A 25,152-nucleotide genomic window follows, 5' to 3' on the forward strand; every position below is an offset into this window, starting at 1 on the left:
AACTGATCCAGATTTGAACACTGTCCTGACGTCAGGACGGTGGCGCTACGGCTATTGGGCCAACTCTCCACCTATCAGGGGAATGTGGGGTTGGGCCACGGCCGGCCATTGCCGCTCGAAAGCGCTGGAGACGCTTTAGTACATATGCCAGGCCTCTAAGTGGCGCTGTAGTCTGCCACAAAAGCAGCGAAGAAGACTTCCCGCGCATGGTTGCCATGGTTACCCTTCTGTTTATTCTCCGTTGTGGCTTTTGTTCTCCCTCCCCGAGGCAAGCACTGTAATTCTCTCCGGTTAGTCCACCAGCAGATGACAAACACCCACCTCTCCACCTCTTCCAAGGAACGAGGGGACCGTGCGGCAGAGTTTCAGTTAGGTTTTCTTTCGCCGGTCAAGATGTCCGTTAAAGTTGAAATCTTCCGGACAAAATTATAAAAGTGCCGGTCAAAGGTCTTCTTTGTTATTTATTGAGCTTTAAAACAAATGAATAACGACTCTATATAATAATATAAGAATAAAACACGGAGGACGGAGATCTCTTTTTCTCCACCTCTTGACTTGATCAGAGCACGCTCCCCTCTCCTGCAGGGGGGCGTGGTCAGCTGCAGCTCACAGAATCAGCCCCCTGCAAAAATAGGGATGGAGAACAGCAAATAGAGTGAAATGAGGCATGGCTAAAATGCATGATCTGTTTGGTATTTTGAAAACAGAAACGTATAAATATACCTTATATAGGTATGGCCCTACAATATATCATTTAAATATAGCATGATAGGTGTCCTTTAAATAAGTACTTTAATTGTCAGTGCACCCCGCTGCCTGATTGTGCCTGTGCTGTATGTCATTCATTCTCAACATAGATAAAAGTACAATAAGCACTCTTCAGGTGTAGGTAGATTCTCTATTCGGACATTATAGCCTATATGTGCGAGTGTCGGTCCGATGTTGTAAAAAAAATAAATAAAAAAAATCTCAAAATATTTTTTTATTTTTTATTCTCAAAATTACCGGCCAAATATTATTGCTGGCGGGCCAACAATGGCCCGCGGGCCGCCTGTTGCCGACCCATGCTGTAAACTGTTGAATAATGTGTAGTTCATCTACTTTTAGTAGTTTGTTTAAATGTTTTAATTATGATGTTTTTGTTTGTAGAAGTGCATCATTCCTTGATTTATTGTAAAATGAATCTGAACTTTTTGATCTGTTATGATGATAAACTGAAGCAATTTCTAAATTAACCCAATTAACTGAGTTTTAAATCGTCCTACTTAGTTTATAAGGAAATTATGAAGAGGAACAAATTAAATGATTTGAAAATGATATATATGTAGGTGCTGACGCTGTTGGCGGTTCTAGTGTTAACAGACATTTTAATTAAATATGTGTAATGGCAAATGCCATATATGATTTTCTTACCTGGAATTCTGCCTTTTTGAACAGACTTTTTGACTGAGTCCTAGCTATACTGAGTCCTAGCTATACTGAGTCCTAGCTATATTGAGTCCTAGCTATATTGAGTCCTAGCTATACTGAGTCCTAGCTATATTGAGTCCTAGCTATATTGAGTCCTAGCTATACTGAGTCCTAGCTATACTGAGTCCTAGCTATATTGAGTCCTAGCTATACTGAGTCCTAGCTATACTGAGTCCTAGCTATATTGAGTCCTAGCTATATTGAGTCCTAGCTATACTGAGTCCTAGCTATATTGAGTCCTAGCTATACTGAGTCCTAGCTATACTGAGTCCTAGCTATATTGAGTCCTAGCTATACTGAGTCCTAGCTATATTGAGTCCTAGCTATACTGAGTCCTAGCTATATTGAGTCCTAGCTATACTGAGTCCTAGCTATACTGAGTCCTAGCTATATTGAGTCCTAGCTATACTGAGTCCTAGCTATACTGAGTCCTAGCTATATTGAGTCCTAGCTATACTGAGTCCTAGCTATACTGAGTCCTAGCTATATTGAGTCCTAGCTATATTGAGTCCTAGCTATATTGTCTGCAGTTCTAGGGTTAATATGAATCTAATATGATTGTCATCGGTCTAAATTAGATTTCAAATGATTAACTGTGTATGTAATGAAGATCATAGTGTGGGTTAAATCCATTTTCATAACCACTGTCTTTTAACTGATTTAAATGCGGAAACTGGGCTTATTCATCAGAATTTTGTATGACTTGACTTGACTTGACTTGACTTGACCTGAGCAATGACTTGACTTGACTTGCTTGACTCTCACCACAGTGACTTGCGACTTGCTTGATACTTGTAGGTCAAGACTTGAGACTTGCTCATGACTTGCACACGTAGGACTTACTCCCACCTCTGCCAGTGTCTGAACAGATATGAGGAGCTGTGAGCTCTGAGTGTGTGCTAACAGCTAAAACAAAACAAAATTGGCGATCGGAGCATCCCTAATAATTGTATATGATATGTTTTATAATGATTGATCATGAAAGTGTTCTCAAAGCTGGTAAAGGTGCAGCTAGTTTGAATGACTTTGTATACTGCAGGGTAGCTTGTGAATTTACTCCAGGTGGAACTAAAGTCTGATTTAACACTTGATAATATTTCACATCATTCATCCACATCTGTGAAGTAACTAAAGGTATAAATACATGTAGTGGAGGAAAAGTACACCAGTTACCTCTGACTTGTGTTTACTGCCAACCTAAAAGTACCTCAAAAATAGTAATCAATAATATATTGAAAAGTTATTTGGCTGATTGTTTTATATTGGCTCAGCCAGGTTATATGGGATGCCCAGTCTACGTACAGTTGGGTCTCATTTTGAAATATTAAACTTAGTTTTCTTTTCTAACATTTTTAATTGTTCATCCTCATGTAGAATGCTATTATGAAACACACATTTGGTTGTTTATAGCATAAAGAACATCTGATTTAATGTGAGGTAGGGAAATAATCATTTGAGTATAAGTATGTGTATATAAATATGTAATTTACAACAGCTGTAAGATGCTTGAAAAGCTTGAAAATGCACCTTGAAAATGCTTGAAAAGTGCTTGAATTTGACTTTGGAAAAGGTGTAAGAACCCTGAATATAGACACTGCTGTACTTATGACTTCATGAAGTTACTCTAAGTGAGGATGGAGCAGCTAATGTTAGCCTAGCTTTAATCAAACCCATCTCTTTAGAAATAAACATTTAAAAATGTTTGTATGCTCATTGTGTTGGAGACAGACCTGACAAAGCATTAACTCAGGCTTTTTACAAATCAGTATCATTCTGTTGTTATTTAGGCATCCTTTCCATATGTTTATTGCTATGAATTCACAGCAGATTCTATGTTGGGTTTGTAAAGCACCGGGTTCATACAGCTGTGTGTAGATACAGGGAACATGTGCTCCTCTGGGTCAGGAATCCAGACAGGATGCTCTCTGGTTTTATGATCATGTGAACTGTAAGCTATCTACCTGATCACAAGGGTATATTATATAGACCTTTTTTTAAATATCAAACCAGAATGTTCCCCCTTGTTGTACCTTTGGTGAGAATCAGCTCCACTAATGTAAAGTGCTATAAAGGATGTGTTCATCTCCACAGAGGGAAGAGGAAGAGTGGTGTTCCTGTGGAGCAGCAGCTGTCCAGCTGTGCTCTGTGTCAGGACGTCCTGAAGGATCCAGTCTCTACCAGCTGTGGACACTGGTTCTGCAGACAGTGCATCACCTCATACTGGGAGCAGAGACCTCCATCAGGAGACCCCTCCTGTCCCCAGTGTGGAGAAAGATCCAGAACCAGAGCTGGCCTGCAGACAGCCAGTCAGACCAGCTCTGTACGAGGTAAGAGGCTGAACTCATGCAGCGTCTTATTCCTCTTCCTGGTTCCTTTGTTTCTTTTATTAGGTATTCTGTTGAAGAGCATAGACATTACAATGTTTATTAAACATTAGTTGTATTGTTAGATTCTCAAAAGCATTTCCTGATTCTCTCCTGTTTCTTCTCTTTCAGCAGATAGTGGTCTGCAGGAGGTTTTAGATGAACATAGGCTCAGTCTGAGGAGGAGATGTGAACGTGTGACTGAAGGAACTGATCAAAGTGAAACCCTCCTCAACAGGATCTTCACTGAGCTCTACATCACACAAGGCCTGAGTGAAGAGGTTAATACCCAACATGAGGTGAGGCAGCTGGAGACAGCTTCCAAGAAAGAGACCCTCCATGAAACTCCAATCAAGTGCCAGGACATCTTTAAAGCCTCACCTGACCAACAGACTCTCATCAGAGCGGTCCTGACCAACGGAGTCGCTGGAGTTGGAAAAACCTTCTCAGTGCAGAAGTTCACTCTGGACTGGGCCGAGGGTTTGGAGAACCAAGATGTCAGTCTGGTGATCCCGCTCTCCTTCAGGGAGCTGAACCTGATCAAAGGGGAGCAGTACAGTCTTCTCAGGCTGCTCCATGTTTTCCATCCAACCTTACAGAAGGTCACAGCAGAGCAGCTGGCTGTCTGCAAAGTGCTGCTCATCTTTGACGGCCTGGATGAAAGCAGACTTTCTCTGGACTTCAGAAAGAAGAAGGTTGTGTCTGATGTCTCACAGCAGTCCTCAGTCAACGTGCTGCTGACAAACCTCATCAGGGGGAAGCTGCTTCCCTCGGCTCTCGTCTGGATAACTTCCAGACCTGCAGCGGCCAATCAGATCCCTCCTGAGTGTGTGGACAGGGTAACAGAAGTACGAGGCTTCACTGACGCCCAGAAGGAGGAGTACTTCAGGAGGAGATCGAGTGATGAAGACCTGTCCAGCAGAATCATCTCTCACATCAAGAGCTCCAGGAGCCTCCACATCATGTGTCTGATCCCAGTCTTCTGCTGGATCACTGCTGCAGTTCTGGACCACATGTTGACTACAGACCAGAGAGGAGAGCTGCCCCAGACCCTCACTGACATGTACTCACACTTCCTGCTGGTCCAGACCAAGAGGAAGAAGCAGAAGTATGAAGAGGGACATGAGACGAGTCCACAGCAGCTGACGGAGGCTGACAGGGAGGTTCTTCTGAAGCTGGGGAGGCTGGCGTTTGAACATCTGGAGAAAGGAAACATCATGTTCTACCAAGAAGACCTGGAGCGCTGTGGTCTTGGTGTCACCGAGGCCTTGGTGCACTCAGGAGTTTGTACAGAGATCTTTAAAAGAGAGAGAGTGATCTTCAAGAAAACAGTCTACTGCTTTGTTCATCTGAGCATTCAGGAGTTTCTGGCTGCAGTCTACATGTTGCACTGTTACACCAACAGGAAGACAAAGGTACTGAAGAACTTCCTGAAGAAAGACTGGCCCTATAAGAACAGTAAAATCAGTTCTCAGGAGTATCCATCCCTGGATGTCTTTCTAAAAGGAGCCATGGAGAAATCCCTCAGAAGTAGAAATGGCCACCTGGACCTGTTTGTCCGCTTTCTCCACGGCCTCTCTCTGGAGTCCAACCAGAGACTGTTAGGAGGCCTGCTGGGTCGCACAGACAACAGTCCAGAAGTCATCCAGAGAGCCATCAGCAACCTGAAGGAGATGAGAAGTGATGAAACCTCTCCTGAAAGGAACATCAACATCTTCCACTGTCTGACAGAGATGAAGGACCACTCAGTGCATCAGGAGATCACAGAGTTCCTGAAGTCAGGGAACAGATCAAAGGAACTATCTGAGATCCACTGCTCTGCTCTGGCCTACATGCTGCAGATGTCAGAGGAGGTTCTGGATGAGTTTGACCTGATTCAGTACTACACATCAAAGGAGGGGAAACAGAGACTGATTCCAGCTGTGAGGAACTGCAGGAAGGCCAAGTAAGTCCAGATGTGATTCACTTTATAAACTAATGTGGATCAGGAGTTTAATTATTCAAATAAACACGATAACATTTCTGCTGTTTAAATACTGAGAGGCGACATGTCAAACACATGAAGGACTTTAGAGGTTCCTCAGCATGTGATCACACCACACAGCAGGACTTACAGTTATCAGTTATTATTACTTTCTAGTAGTTTCTTTATCATTAAAAACACACGATTTTATCACAATGTGTTAGAGTTTAAAATCAGATCTATATAATCTCCCACCAATAACAGAGTTATGTCTTAATGCTCATATAGTGAGAACATCTGATGGTATTCAGTTTAAAATATTGAAACTTTATTGGTTTGTTAACTGTGTTTGTGTGCGCAGTACATTTCCAGATGCTCAGAGAAGACAAAACATCCATCATTCACATCTAAATATTAATTAACATTTAAATATGTACATCTCTCATATTGTCAAGTGATTTATTTCATTTCTGTTTCTTTGGTAACAGTCAGTGACAGCAGGAGCGCAGACATGTGATCAGATCACACTGACAACACATTACACTCTATTATTATATATTATTATATATTATTATATATTAAATGGACTAACAGCAAATCTCAATCAGAACATTTCAAATATTTATTCATCAAATGCTTCAAGTTAATATGTTTCCTCTTTTTAACACATGTTGTAATATATGTGTTATTATAGACTGACTGGCTGTGGACTCTCAAAGACTCACTGTGAAGTCGTGGCCTCAGCTCTGAAGTCTGACTCCTCCCATCTGAGAGATCTGGACCTGAGTCAGAACGCTCTGAAGGATCCAGGAGTGGAGCTGCTGATCTCTGGACTAAAGAGTCCAAACTGCAGACTGGAGGCTCTCAGGTCAGTTCACTGACTGAACTTCATCTGTTTGTATTTATGATTTTCTGAATTTGAACAAATACATTTAAATTATTTGTTCCACTTTTGCTAATGACTGCATATTGATCAGAGTAACAAAGAGAAGGTGAATGTGTGAGGGAGAGTGTTTGAGCTTCCACAGACTCACTCTGTGCTCCATGAGTCAGTGGAGATGCTGTCAGTACTGATGAGCTGTGAGGGAGATGAAGGAGTTGATAAACATCTGATCAAAGTTAAAGTTCCAGATTATCAGTGGATTGTTTCTGCATCATCTCTGACATTAAAGGGGACCTATCATGCAGAATGCCCTTTCTGATGTCTTCTCTACATCACCATGTCCCCGGTGTGTCCCCGGTGTGTCCCCGGTGTGTCCCCGGTGTGTCCCCGGTGTGTCCCCGGTGTGTCCCCGGTGTGTCAGGAGACTCACAAAGTGTCAGGAAATAAACCCCTCTCTCTTTTTAAATAGTGCAATAAGAGTCTTTATGCAGGAACTCACCTTGTGGTAAACCTGAGAGAGAGAAAGAGTTTGAGCTCCATACTGTTTCAGAGAGAATCCTTGATGTGGTTTGGAACATGATGGAGTTTAATCACGGCAGCATTTAGCTGAATCTGCCGGGTAATTCTGATCAGGCATTAGCTCCCCCTCCTCTCTTTTTAAGCTAAGGACCCCGAACCTGCTCTTCTCTAACAGCTGGAACAGAGGGATATGAGGGATTTCTAAAATGCAGGATCTGTTTGGTATTTGGAGCAAAACACATCATAGACATGTTTTTATATATTGTTATATATCTGAGACCCAGAATATATGCCTAAAGATAGCAGATAGGAGACCTTTGAAACCCTGTTTAACTCTGAACAGATTATTAAACCTGGAGTTATTTCAAACAGGAACTTTGTTTTCTAAACTTACATCATGTTTTCTTTATTCAGTCTGTGGAGCTGCAGTTTGTCAGAGATCAGCTGTTCTGCTCTGATCTCAGCTCTGAAGTCCAACATCCATCTGAGAGTTCTGGACCTGAGTCAGAACGATCTGAAGGATTCAGGAGTGGAGCTGCTGAGAGATCTTCTGGAGAGTCCAGACTGCAGACTGCAGACTCTCAGGTCAGTTCACTGACTCTCTGTTACTGCTGGAGATCTCATGTTTCATTAGATATTCATCCTGATTCTTCTACATCATTAACTTACATCCATTCAGTTGTAAATGTTCTTTTATTCATATTTTCATTTGTAGCTACTAAAGTAAGAACTGCAGACTTAGATGTTGTCTGATTCTTGAAGGAACTGGAATAGATGTTAGTTGTAAAAAGTAAATCTATGTTTTTAATATTTAGTAAACGGTAACGTCTGAATAAAGTTCATCTGAAGTAATATTAGTTTTACATTAATAAAGTTTACTTTCTGAAGAAGACATTTTGTTTTTGTTCCCATTCATTTAAATGTTGAGTAACATCTGATTATAAACTGATTTGTATCCTCATCATGTTTTCTTTATTCAGACTGAGGAGCTGCAGTTTGTCAGAGATCAGCTGGTCTGCTCTGGCCTCAGCTCTGAAGTCCAACATCCATCTGAGAGATCTGGACCTGAGTGAGAACTACGCTCTGAAGGATCCAGGAGTGGAGCTGCTGAGAGATCTTCTGGAGAGTCCAGACTGCAGACTGGAGACCCTCAGGTCAGTAAGGGGTCTCTGCTGGTTCAGCAGTATTGTATGAACCACAGGGAGGTGTTTCTCTCACTGGGGAAACAGATCAGTGATGTTACCCACTGACTGCAGGCTCTCTCATTCTTCCATCAACTATAGAAGGCCAGCTGAACATGCAAAGCCACACTTTAGTAATCAACTCTCTAACAGACGGGGTTTTACAGAAGAGTGGGAAAGGTGGTCTGTTCTTATGGGATGTTTTTAGTTTCTAGACCAGGGGTGTCCAAACTGCGGCCCGGGGGCCAAATGCGGCCCTCTGAATCCGCCCTCAGCAAATTCTGAAAGTCTAATGAAATATGACCCACTAATGAAACTTGTGCTTGTCTTATATTGTACTTCTTAAATATATATGTACACATATATTACTCAGTAGTATTCATGTGTTCATAATCCCACTTTTTAAATAAATTCAGTCATTAAAGCTGAAAACATGTTCTAACAAATCTAACTTGATAAGAAAAAAGCCCAATAACTTATTTGTATAACAAGCGTGAAATAGACCCTTCATATTTCCTGTGATTATAATCAATCTGAAGATCCTGCTTTAAGGAATGAGCTGCTGACAGAATAAAGTGAACCCTCTGGAGAGCTGGGAGCTGTTGTTTCTTAAAGCATCTTCAAGTAACAAGCATCCTTTACCTTCATCTGAGGTTTCTGACTTATAACTGAACTCATGAGGCAACATACCTCTAGAGAGCGGCCCAGACCTTTATATATCTTTCTGTATGTGGCCCTCGGGGAAAAGAGTTTGGACCCCCCTGTTCTAGACCAATGACTGGTTACTTCCTGTCATGCAGCTGAGAGCTGTGGCAGGCAGTCGTAGTGTTTGCAGAGAAGATATGATGGGATGTAAAGCATGAGATCAGGACTCTGAAGCTGACTCAAAGAACTAACACTTATTTAAACTGGATCTAAAGCTGTTGGATTGTGTTCATCTCTACAGGATCGGAAGATGGGATAAGCCGATCACGATCCAGAAGACCTGTGAGTACTGAAACCATATCCTCCATTCATCAAGATACTAAACTCTTGAATGGAGCATGACCTCAGAGGAAAACAACACTCTTCTTTCTCTCTTCATCATTCTGGCTGTTTCTCTGTGTTTTATCATCATCATCATCATTCTCTCTCTCTCTCCTTCTCCTCTCAGGTGACAGGAAGTGAAGACACACAGAAAGGTGAGAGGTCGTACCAAGTGAACTTTATTTATTGAGGTTTCAACACTTAATTAAAATGTAGTTATTGCTCAGTGTGTTTCTGGTGTTCCAGACAAATCTGCAAACTCAGGTTTTATTTGTTCTCAGTTTATTCATCACGGGGCGAGTTTGAGACGTCCAGAGGAGCGTGGAGGCATTTTGGAAAATACAGAAGAAGACTGCAGCTGATGAGAGACTTCCTGTTAGCTCTCCTCAATATGAAATGAACAAAAACAATCCATTGTACTTAAAGCTTTTCTTAAAGATGTGTTGCACATACACCTGCTGCTACCTACCACCACCTCCCACCCATCCCGGCACCAAAGAGGAGACCCCATCGACCCCAGATACCCCAACTCACTCTTCTTCAGGTTAGCTTGGAGCCCCGCCTTTACCTGCCCCAACATCTCACTTTGAACGATGTAGTCATCCGGATATCTGCATATTGAGAGTGGGACGCAGGACCCGGTCAATGAGCTGCTGGAAGGGGGTCCACTGGACTGGAGGGGCTCTTGGATCTGGTGATGCCTTGCTCTTTCTAAAAGTTCGGTTTCCCAAGCGGGTAGGAGGTTAGTTAGAGCCATCTTAAGCATTGCATTGTGTTGATGTCTCCATATTAAGTTGAATAATTAAAACGAAAGTTAATATAATCAAATATAATCAAATATAATCTTGTATAACCCAAAATGAAAATATTATATTTCATGTTGTTCTATAATCACAGTTTATACAAACATAAGTAGTTTGTTAAATTGAGTTTAAGGCCTATTGTAGTTTATGGGTGTCACTGTTTAAAGAGGGGGGACAGTTGTCTTCACTCACAGGCTGTACCCCCGACTCAATGGAAAAGTACTGGAGCCCCAAAATGTGTTCAGGCCATACCATAGGAGAATATGTCTGGATGTCCAGTCCTGCACACCAGATGTCATGACCTTTCCCCACAGGGTATAAAGGAGGTGTCTTTGGGTTTTCTTTGTGTTCCTATGTGCAGCATAAAAGCACTGGCTGAGAGGGAGAAAGCTCCAGAGCGGGGTCTCTCCTTGGTAGGTTCTCTCAACTTGGTAAGATCTCTCAGATTGATTTGGTGAATTGTTGAATGAAAGCTTGAATGTGTTAGATACCACTGACCATTTATGAGGAGATTCCTCTGGATTCTGTCGGGTTAGACTTTTAATGTTTCAACTGAAGAGGGCAGTTGAAGTTAGAATTTAGTGTAAGAAATGTAAAACTGAATTGAGCTTTTATATTAGAAAAGTACCACAGCATGATATGTTTTGTATGATTGTAACGAGAGAAGGTAAAAACCTGTTTAAGTGTGGACCATTTTCTTCAAATAAAATCATCCCACCTTTTTGGATTGGGAGAACTTCAAATAAATCTGCGCTCTCCTCTCCTGCTTAAAGGTAAGATTGCACCACTGCCACACTCACACTTAGGTAAGGCCACACCTCATTACTGACACCAAAATCCTTCGGGATAACTTAAACAGATTTAGCGTGTCGTCTGAATTGAAACAGCAGTTAATTGAACCTGGTTCTTCAGGAGTTCATAGAGGTGAGACCTTGCTGACCTCGATGGATCTGAGCCGAGCAGTAAACTTAGAATCAATAGCTTCTGGTAGGTCAATTAGTAGGTCTGAGTAATTGCCGGAATAAAGGAACAGACCTCCCGACTCCAACAATAGTCATGGGGGTGTTCCTTGCTGAAGTTGGGAAAGGAGGGCCCCTCAACCTGAGAGTTGTGGGACAGTAGCTTTAGCATGTTAGCATTGTGAGCTAATAACTTCCACATTGGCTTATTGGTAATGAGACGCTTGCTATTACAGTATGAATTCCTGACACATGTTAATTGGAATAATGAGTCTGTCAGTGCCTCCATGTGCATCCTTGCTCTGTAATAAAAACAGGACACATTCTGCTTTAAACACTTTCTACTTTCCTCCCACTGCCGCTGCCAACAGAGGGCGATACAGACGTGATCTTCTCCTTGTTCCCTCGCTCTCTCGCCCCTTCGAAAGTCATTTAATTGGAACCTCCCCAGCTCTTGTAGCTTCTCTGTTTTTAAGGTCCTTGTGTTTATTGATTGCTGTGAAATGAAATGATGCCTCTCAGTGGAGTGGGATTGAGACACAGCGTTAATGATACACACACACACACACACACACACAGGCTAACTGCAGCCTCTTCACATTTACAGATACTCAGAGTTCTCCAATTGATGTAGGTGTTCCTAGAAGTGGTTATTATGAAAATACACAGGAATCTATCAGAGTATAAACCTGGTTTGTAGCCATGCTAATAGTCTGTCTACTACTAAGAACCACATTTAAATAACTCAACACCTATTGGATGGATTGCATTGCATTTGATTCATTAGTCATCTCCTCTAGCCCCTTCATTAAGGACATGCTAGTGCTAATTAGCTGTGTTAGCATGCTGAACTCGTGTGTTAAACACATTTTCAAGATTCAACATTCAAGTTTCAAAGCTTTATTGTCATTTGCACAGCAGCTACAGAGTAGATATGTCAATGAAGATCTTCTCCAACAGAGCAACATGAATATATATAGGACATGGAACAAATAACAACAGATAAAATAGTGCAAGAGAATGTTTTGAGATGAGCAAAAATGTAAATACAAATAAAATAGAATATAAATAGTGCAAGAATTAGCTATGTTAGCATGCTGAACTCGTATGTTAAACACATTATAGGAGCTAAACAGGAGCTTGATAGCATTGTGAGCATGTTAGCATAAAGCTAATAGCCTCAGTCCAGCCTCTCAGAGAATGAACACATGAACACACAGTGACCTTATTGAGTAACAGCCATAAAAGCCATTGATTACCTTTTACAACATGCTAACAGCTCCTAAGCTACTTGCACACGTTACAGACGAGCTGTACCTCGACTGAAGCTGCTTCTTCTATCTTCAAAACAACATGCTTCACTCAGAGGAGGAGATCTGAGATGTTTTTCACAAACATAGCCACAACTCTTGTAAATAAATTACCCTCCCACTCAGGGCTTTTTGGAGTAGATCACATCATGACCTACTACAAAAACCTAGGGGTACGCAAAGATGATTTCAGTCTAGCAAGCAGTGGCGGCCGGTCCATAGGGGCGCTAGGGGCGCCGCCCCACCTCTTCCCATATTGAAAAAAATAAAAATAAATAATAATTAAAATTAAAATAAAAAAAAAAAAATATGTTTAAAAAAATATATATGTTTTTATTTTTATTTTTAATGAACAAGGTAAATATTATATAATTGGTATCAGTAAAATGTATAATCTACAATAAAATCTCGTTTAAAATTGTGTTACGATGTCTAAAGTTACTGATAAGTCACATGTTTCCTGCCTGGCCTTGCCCATGCACCTTCTCTCGTCTGGGCGCTAAGAGAGGAGCCTTCAACCAGTGCAGCAGCAGCCACCAGCAGCTGACTGTTGCTATCTGTAACGTGTAAACTATGCCGCGAAAATATAATTTCAGCCAATCAGCGTCGTCAAAGATGACGGTCACCGGGCGCCAATGTCAGCGCCCAGTGCAGTCTGTGAGTAGTTTGGACAGTGACTCGTATCCGGTTGACGCAGTAGTTGATGAGGATGGCTTCGTGTGCAGGTGGAGTCTCCGGACCTCGGTCCGCGCCTAATTCTGTTCAAGAGCTAATCTCCAATCCTTTCGAAAGGAGAAGTTTGGCAGATAAATTGTTGCTTAAAGACCTTGCACCGGACCAACCCGATTTGAATATATCGCAGCAATCTCGTGAAAAAGACAACATTTATACACGAGGCTTCACAAGTAGCTGGTACACAAGAAAGGCTTGGCTAGCTGGATGCAAACAGGTAAATGCTGTCTTTTGTTTCCCATGCTTGGATATCACTTTATATGTAGAGAGGAGGTTTCCCATGGTTGTTAGAAGTTTATTAATAAGTGGGCATTTATCACAGAAGTGATTGTTCTGTCTCCACGTTTGTTGCATTGTCTGTGATGTATTTTCCAACGGTTATAGCTCCTGTTCTGTCCCAGCAACACTACACGGTTTGCAGCTCCACCACATTTTTGGTTTATCTTCGGTGTCGCTTAAAATCTGCTTCCCATCGGACTAAAACCTCCACGTAATCTGAAGACAGATACTTGAAGTTATTTAAACCTTTTGCAAACTTTATGTTCTTTCTTGCTCTAGCCTTGCCAGTTACATTGTACATAACACATATATTATCATTATGCTAACTGGTTGTTCGTGTTAGACGATGTAGCTTTTTCATTTCTGAGTTATTGCTATATGTAAATAAGCCTGTTTGTAAATAATCCTCAGAGAAACAAAGAAAAAACACAATTTATGACATTTTGTGCTGTGGTTATTTTTTTTAAATTGCATTTATTCACAGTTCAGTTTGAAATGCTGTAGTGACTTGTATTGAACCACTTAAATATTTATAATTAATGCTACTGAAAAGATGCTATTAATTTTATATCTCACATGCAGTTCACTGTAAAGCTACTTGGTGAAGGTGTTTTAAGAAAGAAAAAAACAGACCAGTTCTGAGAACACAAATTCCTGGTAAAGTAGTAGATGTTCAGGTTGATAAATAATATTTTCCACACTGAAGATTATGGAGGTATTGATCAGTCTTCTCATATTTTTAAGCCTCGATTTCTCCTTTCCCCCCCCCTCTAACATCACCAGAAGTCATCATTTAAGGGGTCATTTCTCGGACCCCCCGGGTAGGTCACTTACGGTACGTCAAGAGCCCCACCAAAAAAAAAGACCACCGGCCGCCACTGCTAGCAAGGGTAACAACAGCAGAGGTACTCATTAAACTGAGCGCCCTCAAACCTAACAAGGCCACTGGCCACGACAATATCCCCTCCAAATTCCTCAGAGACACAGCAACCGCCATCTCACCAGTCATAGCTCACATAATTAACCTCTCCATAAAACAGGGAAAAGTACCCAAAGACTTCAAAATTGCAAGAGTAACCCCCCTGCACAAAAAGGGCAGCAAATTGGACCCAGGCAACTACCGCCCTGTTTCTATACTTACCTCCATCTCGAAAGTCATGGAAAAAATAGTATATGAACAGGTCGAAAAGTACCTCGCAGAAAAGAAACTAATCTATGAATTTCAATCTGGATTTAGAACATCCCACTCCACTGACACATGCCTTCTTTATTTGAACGACCACATCAAACAAGAGGTGGACGAGGGTAAATACTGCGGCATGGTGATGCTGGACCTACAAAAGGCTTTCGACACTGTCAATCACCCCATTCTGATTGACAAGCTAAAAGCAATTGGTTTTGATAAACTATCGGTGAGCTGGATGCAATCCTACCTGGAGGGGAGAGAACAGATGGTGGAGGTAAACGGTACTCTGTCCCCCCCCCTCCCAGTGAGCTGTGGTGTTCCACAAGGAAGCATATTAGGTCCGTTACTGTTCCTAATTTATGCAAATGACATGTCATCAGCATGTGACTGCAACTTGTTCCTGTTCGCGGACGACTCAGCCCTGCTGGTCTCTGACAGGAGCAGATTGCAGGTTGAAAAAACCCTCAGCTCCGAGCTCGGCAGAATCTGCACCTGGCTCGCCGATAATAAATTATCATTACACCTGGGTAAAACAGAGTCCATTCTCTTCGGTTCGAAACATAATCTCAGCAAATCCGACGACTTCTCAGTTGCAGTGGGTGACATTATTGTCACAAGTAAGAAGGAAATTACATACCTAGGATCTATTCTTGAGGCAAACCTCTCCTGTGACAAAATGGCATCCAATGTAATAAAAAAAGTCAATCAAAGAACTAGATTCCTATACCGGATCTCCTCTCTGGTAAACAAAAACACCCTGAAAACTCTGGCAGGAGCACTCATTCAAGGGTACTATGACTATGCTTGCACGTCATGGTACCATAGCACCTCCAAGGCGCTAAAAACAAAACTTCAAACATCGCAAAATAAACTGGTCAGACTACTGCTTGACCTTTCATCTAGAACCCACCTCACCTCTGCCCACTTTGACAACCTAGGATGGCTTAGAGTAGACGACAGAGTACAGCTACTTGCAATGGGCCTGGTCTACAAGATCCACTACACCTCTATGGTACCCATGTACATGTCAAAATTCTTCCCAAAGGTCAAGGAATACCATGATCATAACACCAGAGGGAGCTCCACAAATCATGTAAAACCCAGATTTGGCACAAAAAAAGGGGAATACACGTTTCGCAATTATGCCACATCAAGGTGGAACGCTCTTCCCACAACTGTAAAGGAAAGTAAAACTATACTTACCTTCAAAACCTCTCTTAAAGAGCACCTTCGGGGGAAAGCATTGCAAAACTGGCCCCGGTAATGGTACAAATCTCAACCTGTCGTACAATGGACAGCTTCCCCCCCCCATCTATGTATATACTCGCATTTTAGACTCTGTTACTAACTGTATATCTGTAGACTTGGTATGTCTTAAATGTCCGGTTAGGATGTATTAGAACGAAATCTAAAATGAAAATTGTAAATAATCCATCTGTATGTAAAAAACCACCTGTATGTAAATTGTAAATAAGCCATCTGTATGTCAAATATGTCTTATATGTCTTAAATGATATGATGAATTGGAAATGGGGGACCCTGATGTAAACAAGACGAAAGTCTTTCTCTGGTCTGCATCCCCTTAACAATTGTATGTTTTGAGCTGTACTGTACTGTACCCAATATACAAGCTGTTAATAAACTTTTCAATCAATCAATCAATCAATCATGTGCTGTAGTTAAAGGACAGACAGTAAGATGATGCTTCTGTGGCTGTTTTCTGCCTTTTCTCTGGTGTTTTTGACCCCAGTGTGTGACGCAGTGTGTTCAGCTCAGGAGTTCAGCTGCTCTCAGGATCTGTGTGTGTCCGAGGGAAGTGTGTGTGACTTCACTGACGACTGTGGAGATTACAGCGATGAGGAAAACTGTGAGTAAATATTGATTTTGTCAGATTTTCTCTGACTTTGAGACTGGATTACCTTTCAACAGGTGTCTTAAAGTACCTCGTACACCTATAACTTCACAAATCCATATATATTCAGAGTGAACAATGTGATACACAAGTCAAGATGTAGTTATAAATTGCATTATCAACGTATATATAGCAAAAACCAGTGTCGTTCTACTATATTTCAGAGGCAAAAAGCACCTTTTGTTCATATAAAAACACATGATTTGCTGATATGGTGTAACAGAGTACTGAAATACTATTAAAAACAGTATTTCAAGTATCTAAATGTAGTCAAACCACAATGCTAAAAGGCTCTTACATGTAAATAAAACATGATAATAGTATTAGTACTTTTACTTTTGATACCTAAAGTACATGTTATACTTATGTACTGTGTGTATACTGAAATGCATTCATTACAACATGCGTCTGTGAGGATATTCAATGCGTGATATATCTTAAAATATGAATGAATATACATTTCATTCTTTGCAGTGGTGGAAATGAACTAAATACATTTATTGAAGTAGATTTGTTGAGGTAAACCTATCTGTATTATTACTTTGACTTCAGTTTAAGATCCTGGTTCTTCTTCTGTGGTGCATCATTGATAATCCTGCCTTGCATACCAACTCACATTCAGTTTCATCCCTAATTCTTTTCAGTCTTCTGTTTCATGTTTGGCAGTGAAGTCCAGGATTAACGCTTATAATGCTCTGATGAGATGATGTTACTTTATTGTGTGCAGAAACCACATCTTAAAGCGGCCGTATTATGTTTGTTGGGGTGTTCTCTCTCCTGTAGTGTGTTTTAGTGCATGTAAATGGTCTGTAAATGCTAAAATCCCTGCCTGATATGATGCTTTATTTACAGAATCTGTAATCTGCAGCATGTCATTAGGTTAGTTATTGTATAGGCAGGTGTTTTGCAGCGGACTGGAATGTCAATTTGATCAGATATTGCATGGAAATGTAACACTTTGACTCATTCAGAGGTAGAGAGATAGCATAAAGAGGCCGTAGACGAGAAACCCTGCAGTTTGAAAAGCTAAACTCAAAGAGGCTGAAGCATGTCTTCTTTCTGGTTGTAGGCTCTGGATATAAGAGGTGTGGTTTTGAAGATGGATTCTGTGACTTGATGCAGAGCTCAGAGTCCAGATGGATCAGAACTACCGAGGCTCCTGGACTCAAACACGACCACTCAAACACATCAGGTGGGACATTAGGGACACTAGACATCTATTTTAAACTCAACACATGTACCTTATACTTCTGCAGATCTTTTTTTAATTGTATGTTTTATTATTTATTCTACTGTTTCAACAATTAGACAGTTTATACATCCAAGAAACAAACATGATGAGTAGAAGCAGGAGGCAGAAAGCAGAGTGTATCCAGAGGTATCCCTCCGTTAGTCATCCAGCAGGATAAAGAAAAGAAAAGATCATTCTGTAATTAAATACGCACACAGATAAACAACATTCTATATATACATACACATACATATGTACACATATACGTACATACACCCATTTCCAGGGTGACAATAAAATGATAAAGTCAAACAAATAATAAATAAATTCCTACAAGTCCACGTTCAGAAAACAAGACGGTTTCATTTCTCATCCTATTTTGATGTAAACTGATAATTAAGATAATTATGATAGTAGTCTTTGTACTTGTTATAGTATTTATTATTATTATCCTTACAGCAGCTAGGTGTACCCATTGTTTGGTTCCTTGGAGTAGTCTGCTAACACATTTTTTCTGACTCTTGATTTGAATGTTTGATGACAGTCATCACTTGAGAGAGTTTTGTTAAGACCACTCCATAGTTTTCAAATCCACGTCTCCCTCTCTTTCAGCTCACTTCCTGTCCCTTTCACCTGGAACCAGAACCTCTGCAGACCTGATCAGTCCTTTCTTCCTGCCCACTGAAACCTGCCAGCTGAGAGACCCTCAAATAACATCTGTTTGAACATTAAAGCACAGGAGAAATGTTACTTTAGTGGGAATGCTGACACAGCATTCCCACTAAAGAACGAGAGAGGAGACGAGGACACGAGAGAGGAGAGACGAGGACATGAGAGAGGAGAGACGAGGACATAAGAGAGGAGACGAGGACATAAGAGAGGAGACGAGGACACGAGAGAGGAGAGACGAGGACACGAGAGAGGAGAGACGAGGACATAAGAGAGGAGACCAGGACACGAGAGAGGAGAGATGAGGACATAAGAGAGGAGACGAGGACACGAGAGAGGAGAGACGAGGACATAAGAGAGGAGACGAGGACACGAGAGAGGAGAGACGAGGACATAAGAGAGGAGAGACGAGGACACAAGAGAGGAGACGAGGACACGAGAGAGGAGAGACGAGGACACGAGAGAGGAGAGACAAGGACACAAGAGAGGAGAGACGAGGACACGAGAGAGGAGAGACGAGGACACGAGAGAGGAGAGACGAGGACACGAGAGAGGAGACGAGGACACGAGAGAGGAGAGACGAGGACATAAGAGAGGAGACAAGGACACAAGAGAGGAGAGACGAGGACACAAGAGAGGAGAGACGAGGACACGAGAGAGGAGACGAGGACTCGAGAGAGGAGACGAGGACACGAGAGAGGAGAGACGAGGACACGAGAGAGGAGACGAGGACACGAGAGAGGAGACGAGGACACGAGAGAGGAGACGAGGACTCGAGAGAGGAAACGAGGACACGAGAGAGGAGACGAGGACACGAGAGAGGAGACGAGGACACGAGAGAGGAGAGACGAGGACACGAGAGAGGAGACGAGGACACGAGAGAGGAGAGACGAGGACACGAGAGAGGAGACGAGGACACGAGAGAGGAGAGACGAGGACACGAGAGAGGAGACGAGGACATGAGAGAGGAGAGACGAGGACACGAGAGAGGAGACGAGGACACGAGAGAGGAGACGAGGACTCTTAACTAATGGCCTAGTACTTGTAGAATAAGGCATTACTAAGAGTTTTATAGTGACTAATAAAGAGCCTAGAAACTGCTAACATGTTAATGAACAACTCGTTGATGGTGAACGTGCACTTTAATATAAAGTGTTTCCCAAATTACATTTCATAACATGCAGAAAAGTCTCTCTGTTTCCTCACTTATAACTAACGCTCTCAAATAGACTCTCAAATAATGTGTACTTTAGTATATATACTCACCCTGACCCTCCACTGGACAAAGGGGTTTGATATTTGCACTTTAGGTGAGTCCTAATTTAGTGTCCTGCAATAATGAGATGAACCACTAGATGGCGCCAGAGGATCATTAAAGCTGGCTTCTCTGCCTAGCAACACAAAGTACACTATACCACAAAGAACATCTCCAGTTATTATTGTGTTATTTAAATATATATAAAATGACCTTAGAAGTGTTTTCTTTGGGTCTGATTGTGACGATGAATTCTACGTCAGTCATTTGATTTATTTCACGCCTGGAAGTCTAATTCTTCGCTGCTCACTCAAGCTTAACATTTCCCTCTCAGCTATAATTGATGTTTTGTTTGTGAACGCAATGACTTTTTCTTTATTAGAGACTAAAGGACTTCTTTGATAAAGAGCACACGCAGGTAAACAGCTGCTATTAATACAAACAACACAAATAAACATGCTTTTAGTTGATTTATGACTGCTATGCTTTCAGGTGACCTGCAGAGATCTCATTACTTCTGTGTCTGATATGAAGCAGTTTAATAAGCACCACTTCAATCATCATATTAAAGCACCGTATGAGATGTGAGAGGGTCTTCTGTAGACTTTCATCATGGCATGGTCTCTAAGGTTTACTTCAGTATCTATTGTTGTTGTTTTACAAATTAAAAAGGAAAGAAAACGACCAAATCTCCAGATGAATGTTAGCTTTAAATAGTTGTTTAACTGACTTCTCTCCATGCCGTCTATTTGAAATATGTCCTGCACATATCGCTTGTTGTTCTTACGGTTAGACGGTTAAATGGACGGCTTATTAACACGTGTTCTGGGCGTCTCTCCCTCTCTTCACGAAGGCCAGTCTGTTCAAACTGAATTGAGACCAATCTGATTTGTTGAACTGAAGAATTGGTGAAATGAACACCACATGTTCAGCAGACTGCAGATTGACGCCTCTGGCAATCTGCAAGAAGACAGAGAACACCTCTTTTTGTTCTTGTGATATTTGAGCCAAAGAAAAACAAGAAATCTAAACCTGAGATTGAAGCCTCTCGTCCACTCACTGGGTCATATCTCATACATTCTGCATCTGGAAACTCTCATTCATTCCCATTAATGCTGTCCTTCCCTTGACTGAGATAACGGCTAATTCATTCACAAACTCAATGTCCTCGATGTGTTCCACTCTCAGGACATTGTCTCTGTCATATAAGCGTCACATAAAGCTTGTCTTCCTATATATTCTGCAGCTTCATTAGCATTTCCCCAGCAGCCGCCTAACGTCCATAAAACACAGCCCCAGTATAGCTCCTTAGCATACAGGAAGTCACGATGACACGGTGCACACACATCATGGGAACTGACATCCAGATGCAGTCTCTGTGGAGGAGAGTTCATGAACACTAATGCAGTATCTGGAACTCCCTTGTTCTGTTAAAGACACATTTCTTACCTTTTTCTCAGGATTTATTCAATAACATACTTTTTTAATCGCATCACGCCCTTTTAATGGATGTTGGTGTGACATTTAGATATTACAGTGAATTACAAGCTTCATCCACACGTTAACATCTACTAATGGGCTTCCTGCTTCCAAGCTGCATTGATGTTATAACGGTAACGGTGTCTGGGGGTTATAGACACCCAGAAACAATCCTTCATATATGTGTTATCATAGGAACACTGGTTTGGTTCCCAAACAACCAAGTTAACGTCTTCATCGTCCCTGAAAGTACTTCCTTTTCAATGAGCACTGAACACTTGAAAGTTAATTGATGATTTCGTACAGAACAGTGTGTGTGAAATACATTCAATGAATTGTTTGACAAATGTCTGCATCGCTCACTAGCCTCCGGGACGTCAGGGAGGAATTCCTCTTGTACTTAAAGCGACCTTTGTTTCTCTCACGAAGGAGAATTCAACCACGAGGGTTTCTTCAGAATTCATAAGCAGTGAGGCAGAAGAGGAAAGAAAAACAAATAGGGCTGAGCTGGTGGGACGAAATGTTGAAAGATATTAGTTTTTATCCAACAAGGACCATGCATAGAATACATTTACCTCAAAGAGAGAAGACATATGTGCCGGATTTGACTGTTATTTCCCTTTGTGGGGTATTTACAGACGTAGAATTCAAATCTGTTCAGCTTGTGTTAACCATAGAACCATATGAGGCTTACAACCAAAACACATTCAGAACACCATTGACTTCCAGACAGGAAGTGGTGGAATGCTAAGTCTTTTCCGGGGTTTTAGGACTCATTCTTGCACCTCTCTATTGCCAGACACTCCTATAGACAGCAGGGTTCGTACGGGTGCTGGAAATCCTTGAAAATGCTTGAAATTTAAATAAAAACATCTATTTTGATTCTGACTTTTCTACATCCAACTCATCCAATAAACCGTCACGGTAGCCTTACCTTACTGATCCCTCTTAAAATAGAAAAACACACGTTACTTTACCAGCAGAGAGAAGATGGATTATTACATTATTAATGTGACTAATAAAGAGCACTTTGATTATGAAGTATTATTCTGTTGATGGATGTCATTACATTTGGTGAAAAGCTCATAATGACTTGTTTAAGACTCGTTTTTCAAAGTGTAGGACTTGGACTTGACTTGAACTTGCCCATCCTGACTTGAGACTTGACTCGGACTTGAGTGCAAAGACTTGAGACTTACTTGTGACTTGCAAAACAATGACTTGGTCCCACCTCTGCAAAATACCAACATGCCTCATAGCCCTCTATTTCAGCCCTGATTTTGGCACATCTTGTAAATTAGTTAAATGTAGCTTTGTGTTTTTATTTAAGTCGCTGTTCATAGTTTTTTATATGAAGCAGATTTAATGATACCCTATGGTCGTTGATGTGTGGATGTTGTGTCGTCTTTTGATAACTTTGTTGAGCTTGTTTTTAGCTGCATGTCTTTTCTTTGATCTCACTGAACAAAGTCCCTGTGTGTGAACTGCTTCAGCTGAGGAGGCTGGATATGAAACAGAGAAGGAGCTGCAGAGAGAAAGGGACGTTGAATGTAGGAAGTGAAAGTATGAAGTCATACTGTCAGACGCCATTTTACAGCTCGGAGCAGGAGGAGAACAACAGGGTGAGTGTTAACACCAGGATCTGCTTTCTAACACATTTGTTATTTACTAATTTTGTTTTACTGGATGTCAGAAAATAACCTCTTGGTTAACAATCAGCGTCCTAGAGTCCATTGAGACTTCTGCAAGTGTTGTAAACTTTGATTATTTCCTGTTTCCTGAGTCATCAGAGTTACATAACATGTGACAGCCCAGCGCAGACAAAATGGAGAGCGGCCTGAAGTCTGACTGATTTCATGTATTGTGTGTGTGTGTGTGTGTGTGTGTGTGTGTGTGTGTGTGTGTGTGTGTGTGTTGTGTGTGTGTGTGTGTGTGTGTGTGTGTGTGTGTGTGTGTGTGTGTGTGTGTGTGTGTTGTGTGTGTGTGTGTGTGTCTGGTTTATCTCTCAGACTGGAGAAGATGAGTGATTTAAAAGATGAGGAAGAGGACAATACTCCAGTCCCCAGCTGTCTGTCTCTGAAGAGTGACGGGTCTATGTGGGACCCTCCAGACTTCAGTAATGAACCTGGACCCTCAGACACAAAGTAAGAGTTTCTACTGTAACCTGACCTGAAGAGGATTCAGTATGTTGGTCAGTGGCGTTTTTATATGTACAAAAGTGGTGGGGCACAAAAAACTTAGATGTCTATATATAAGCTTCTGCAGTGACGTGCAGTGAGGTTCATGGCTGCTGAGGCACTGGCACTGACTCTTCAGGTTTACAAATATTATATTTTGACCTAAACCAAAATATAATATTATTTTCAAAAGCTTTTTTTGTCTGATGCTTCGATTAATTTTAAACAGACAGTTCAACAAAAGGATACCCAAAAAATGTAATTTTATCATTTAAATATTGAATTGTTCTCTCTTAGTAAGATCCCATTTTCAATAAAATGGCGGTCTTACCTTGACTTGAAGATGAAGTCCATTTGCCTATCCTTCTGGACAAACATTTCTATTACTTTTTTGTAAAAGTCCTCCTTATGTTCTTGTAGTTTCAAAAGTCTATCATAAATCTATGGATTAGATTTATGATTAAAAAATTATATAAGTAGGGTAGACATGTGGATGTTATCCGGCTGATCAAAACGTGCATTTATCTAACAGGTACGTTTCCCACAGATCTTATTTCGAGCTATTTTCTAAAATCCTCTGGAGAAACCTCATTGCTTTTTTGTGCTTACTTCCTGGTTTTAGGACGCGTCACTGCAGCTCTCGTCTCCTCTTCACACAGCACACTTTTCGCGGCACACGTACTTACAGCCAATCAGCTCTGAATGATTTAAGATGACGTATGGTGGGGATGGTAGCTCCGTGCCCCTCTGGTCATTATTTTTTTGCCACACACATTAACGGGGGAAATACTCTGAGCATGCGCAGTGTAGTTTTTACAGTCACGTTCACTTCACAGCGAGAGGAAGGGGCATGATCAGGTTTTGTCCCACATGGCTCTAAACAGCTCAATAGGCACACACTGTGACTGTAGACACTAATTAGAAGAACACAGACTAAAACAGCAATGTACAGACGAATCAGATGATTAAACATGATCTTAAAATATATTTTATATATTTTTTTATTGCATTTTTTGTAATCATTATTTGTAATACTTTCTGCTGACACTAGGTGGGGCTGTGCCCCACCTGCCCCTAATGACCAGTCGCCACTGATGTTGGTATCTGATCATATAAACCAGTGCTTCTCAAACTTTTTTCAGTAATGTACCCCCTTTGAAACATTTTCTCAGCCAAGTACCCCCTGACCGACCCCGAACATTTTTGATAGAAAAAGCCTATATAAATAATTACAATATAGTGATGTTCCATCAGTGTGTGATTTATGAACTCCTTCATCCATGAATTACAACAAACCAAGAACATAACGACAGATTTTTAAGTAATAATTATATGTTTAATGAACCAATGAACAAAATGTTATATTATGCAAAAACTATAAAATACAATAAACAAATATTATAATAAAATGTGGTGCCTGATGTGCTACCATCCAAAACCCCATGCATAAACAAGAAAACAGCATTAAATAAGTCACAATGCATGAAAGGGTTCAAAACAAAACATTGTAACAAAAATGTGCAATTACAATAAAAACGACGTAATAACACTCAGGGTTCTTACACCTTTTCCAAAGTCAAATTCAAGCACTTTTCAAGGTGCATTTTCAAGCTTTTCAAGCATCTTACAGCTGTTGTAAATTACATATTTATATACACATACTTATACTCAAATGATTATTTCCCTACCTCACATTAAATCAGATGTTCTTTATGCTATAAACAACCAAATGTGTGTTTCATAATAGCATTCTAC

The 25,152-nt window shown here is 41.0% G+C and overlaps 2 protein-coding genes across 2 annotated transcripts; both read left to right on the forward strand.

The window, feature by feature from the left end:
- Nucleotides 1-5,001: 5,001 nt before the first annotated feature.
- Nucleotides 5,002-10,948, forward strand: LOC117490122 (protein NLRC3-like). The gene is made up of 6 exons (XM_034139704.1): nucleotides 5,002-5,778; nucleotides 6,491-6,664; nucleotides 8,179-8,352; nucleotides 9,326-9,366; nucleotides 9,533-9,560; nucleotides 9,687-10,948. The coding sequence occupies exons 1-5, from the start codon at nucleotides 5,051-5,053 to the stop codon at nucleotides 9,544-9,546; spliced, it is 1,131 nt and encodes a 376-aa protein (XP_033995595.1). The 5' UTR covers nucleotides 5,002-5,050; the 3' UTR covers nucleotides 9,547-9,560; nucleotides 9,687-10,948.
- Nucleotides 10,949-12,231: 1,283 nt separating this feature from the next.
- Nucleotides 12,232-18,660, forward strand: LOC117490126 (MAM and LDL-receptor class A domain-containing protein 1-like). Its single transcript, XM_034139707.1, has 4 exons — nucleotides 12,232-12,543; nucleotides 16,342-16,541; nucleotides 17,656-17,778; nucleotides 18,430-18,660. The coding sequence occupies exons 2-4, from the start codon at nucleotides 16,373-16,375 to the stop codon at nucleotides 18,540-18,542; spliced, it is 405 nt and encodes a 134-aa protein (XP_033995598.1). The 5' UTR covers nucleotides 12,232-12,543; nucleotides 16,342-16,372; the 3' UTR covers nucleotides 18,543-18,660.
- The last annotated feature ends 6,492 nt before the right edge of the window (nucleotides 18,661-25,152 follow it).

Source organism: Trematomus bernacchii, unplaced genomic scaffold, assembly GCF_902827165.1.
Source record: "Trematomus bernacchii unplaced genomic scaffold, fTreBer1.1, whole genome shotgun sequence".
NCBI classification, from domain to species: domain Eukaryota; kingdom Metazoa; phylum Chordata; class Actinopteri; order Perciformes; family Nototheniidae; genus Trematomus; species Trematomus bernacchii.

Excerpts from the sequence above, each read along its gene's own strand:
- LOC117490122 (XM_034139704.1), top strand. The coding sequence starts at position 5,051 with ATGTTCTACCAAGAAGACCTGGAGCGCTGTGGTCTTGGTGTCACCGAG. Across the intron at positions 6,665-8,178 it reads TGCAGACTGGAGGCTCTCAG|ACTGAGGAGCTGCAGTTTGT; the intron begins GTCAGTTCACTG and ends TTCTTTATTCAG. Across the intron at positions 8,353-9,325 it reads TGCAGACTGGAGACCCTCAG|GATCGGAAGATGGGATAAGC; the intron begins GTCAGTAAGGGG and ends TCATCTCTACAG.
- LOC117490126 (XM_034139707.1), top strand. The coding sequence starts at position 16,373 with ATGATGCTTCTGTGGCTGTTTTCTGCCTTTTCTCTGGTGTTTTTGACC. Across the intron at positions 16,542-17,655 it reads TTACAGCGATGAGGAAAACT|GCTCTGGATATAAGAGGTGT; the intron begins GTGAGTAAATAT and ends TTCTGGTTGTAG. Across the intron at positions 17,779-18,429 it reads CGACCACTCAAACACATCAG|CTCACTTCCTGTCCCTTTCA; the intron begins GTGGGACATTAG and ends CCTCTCTTTCAG.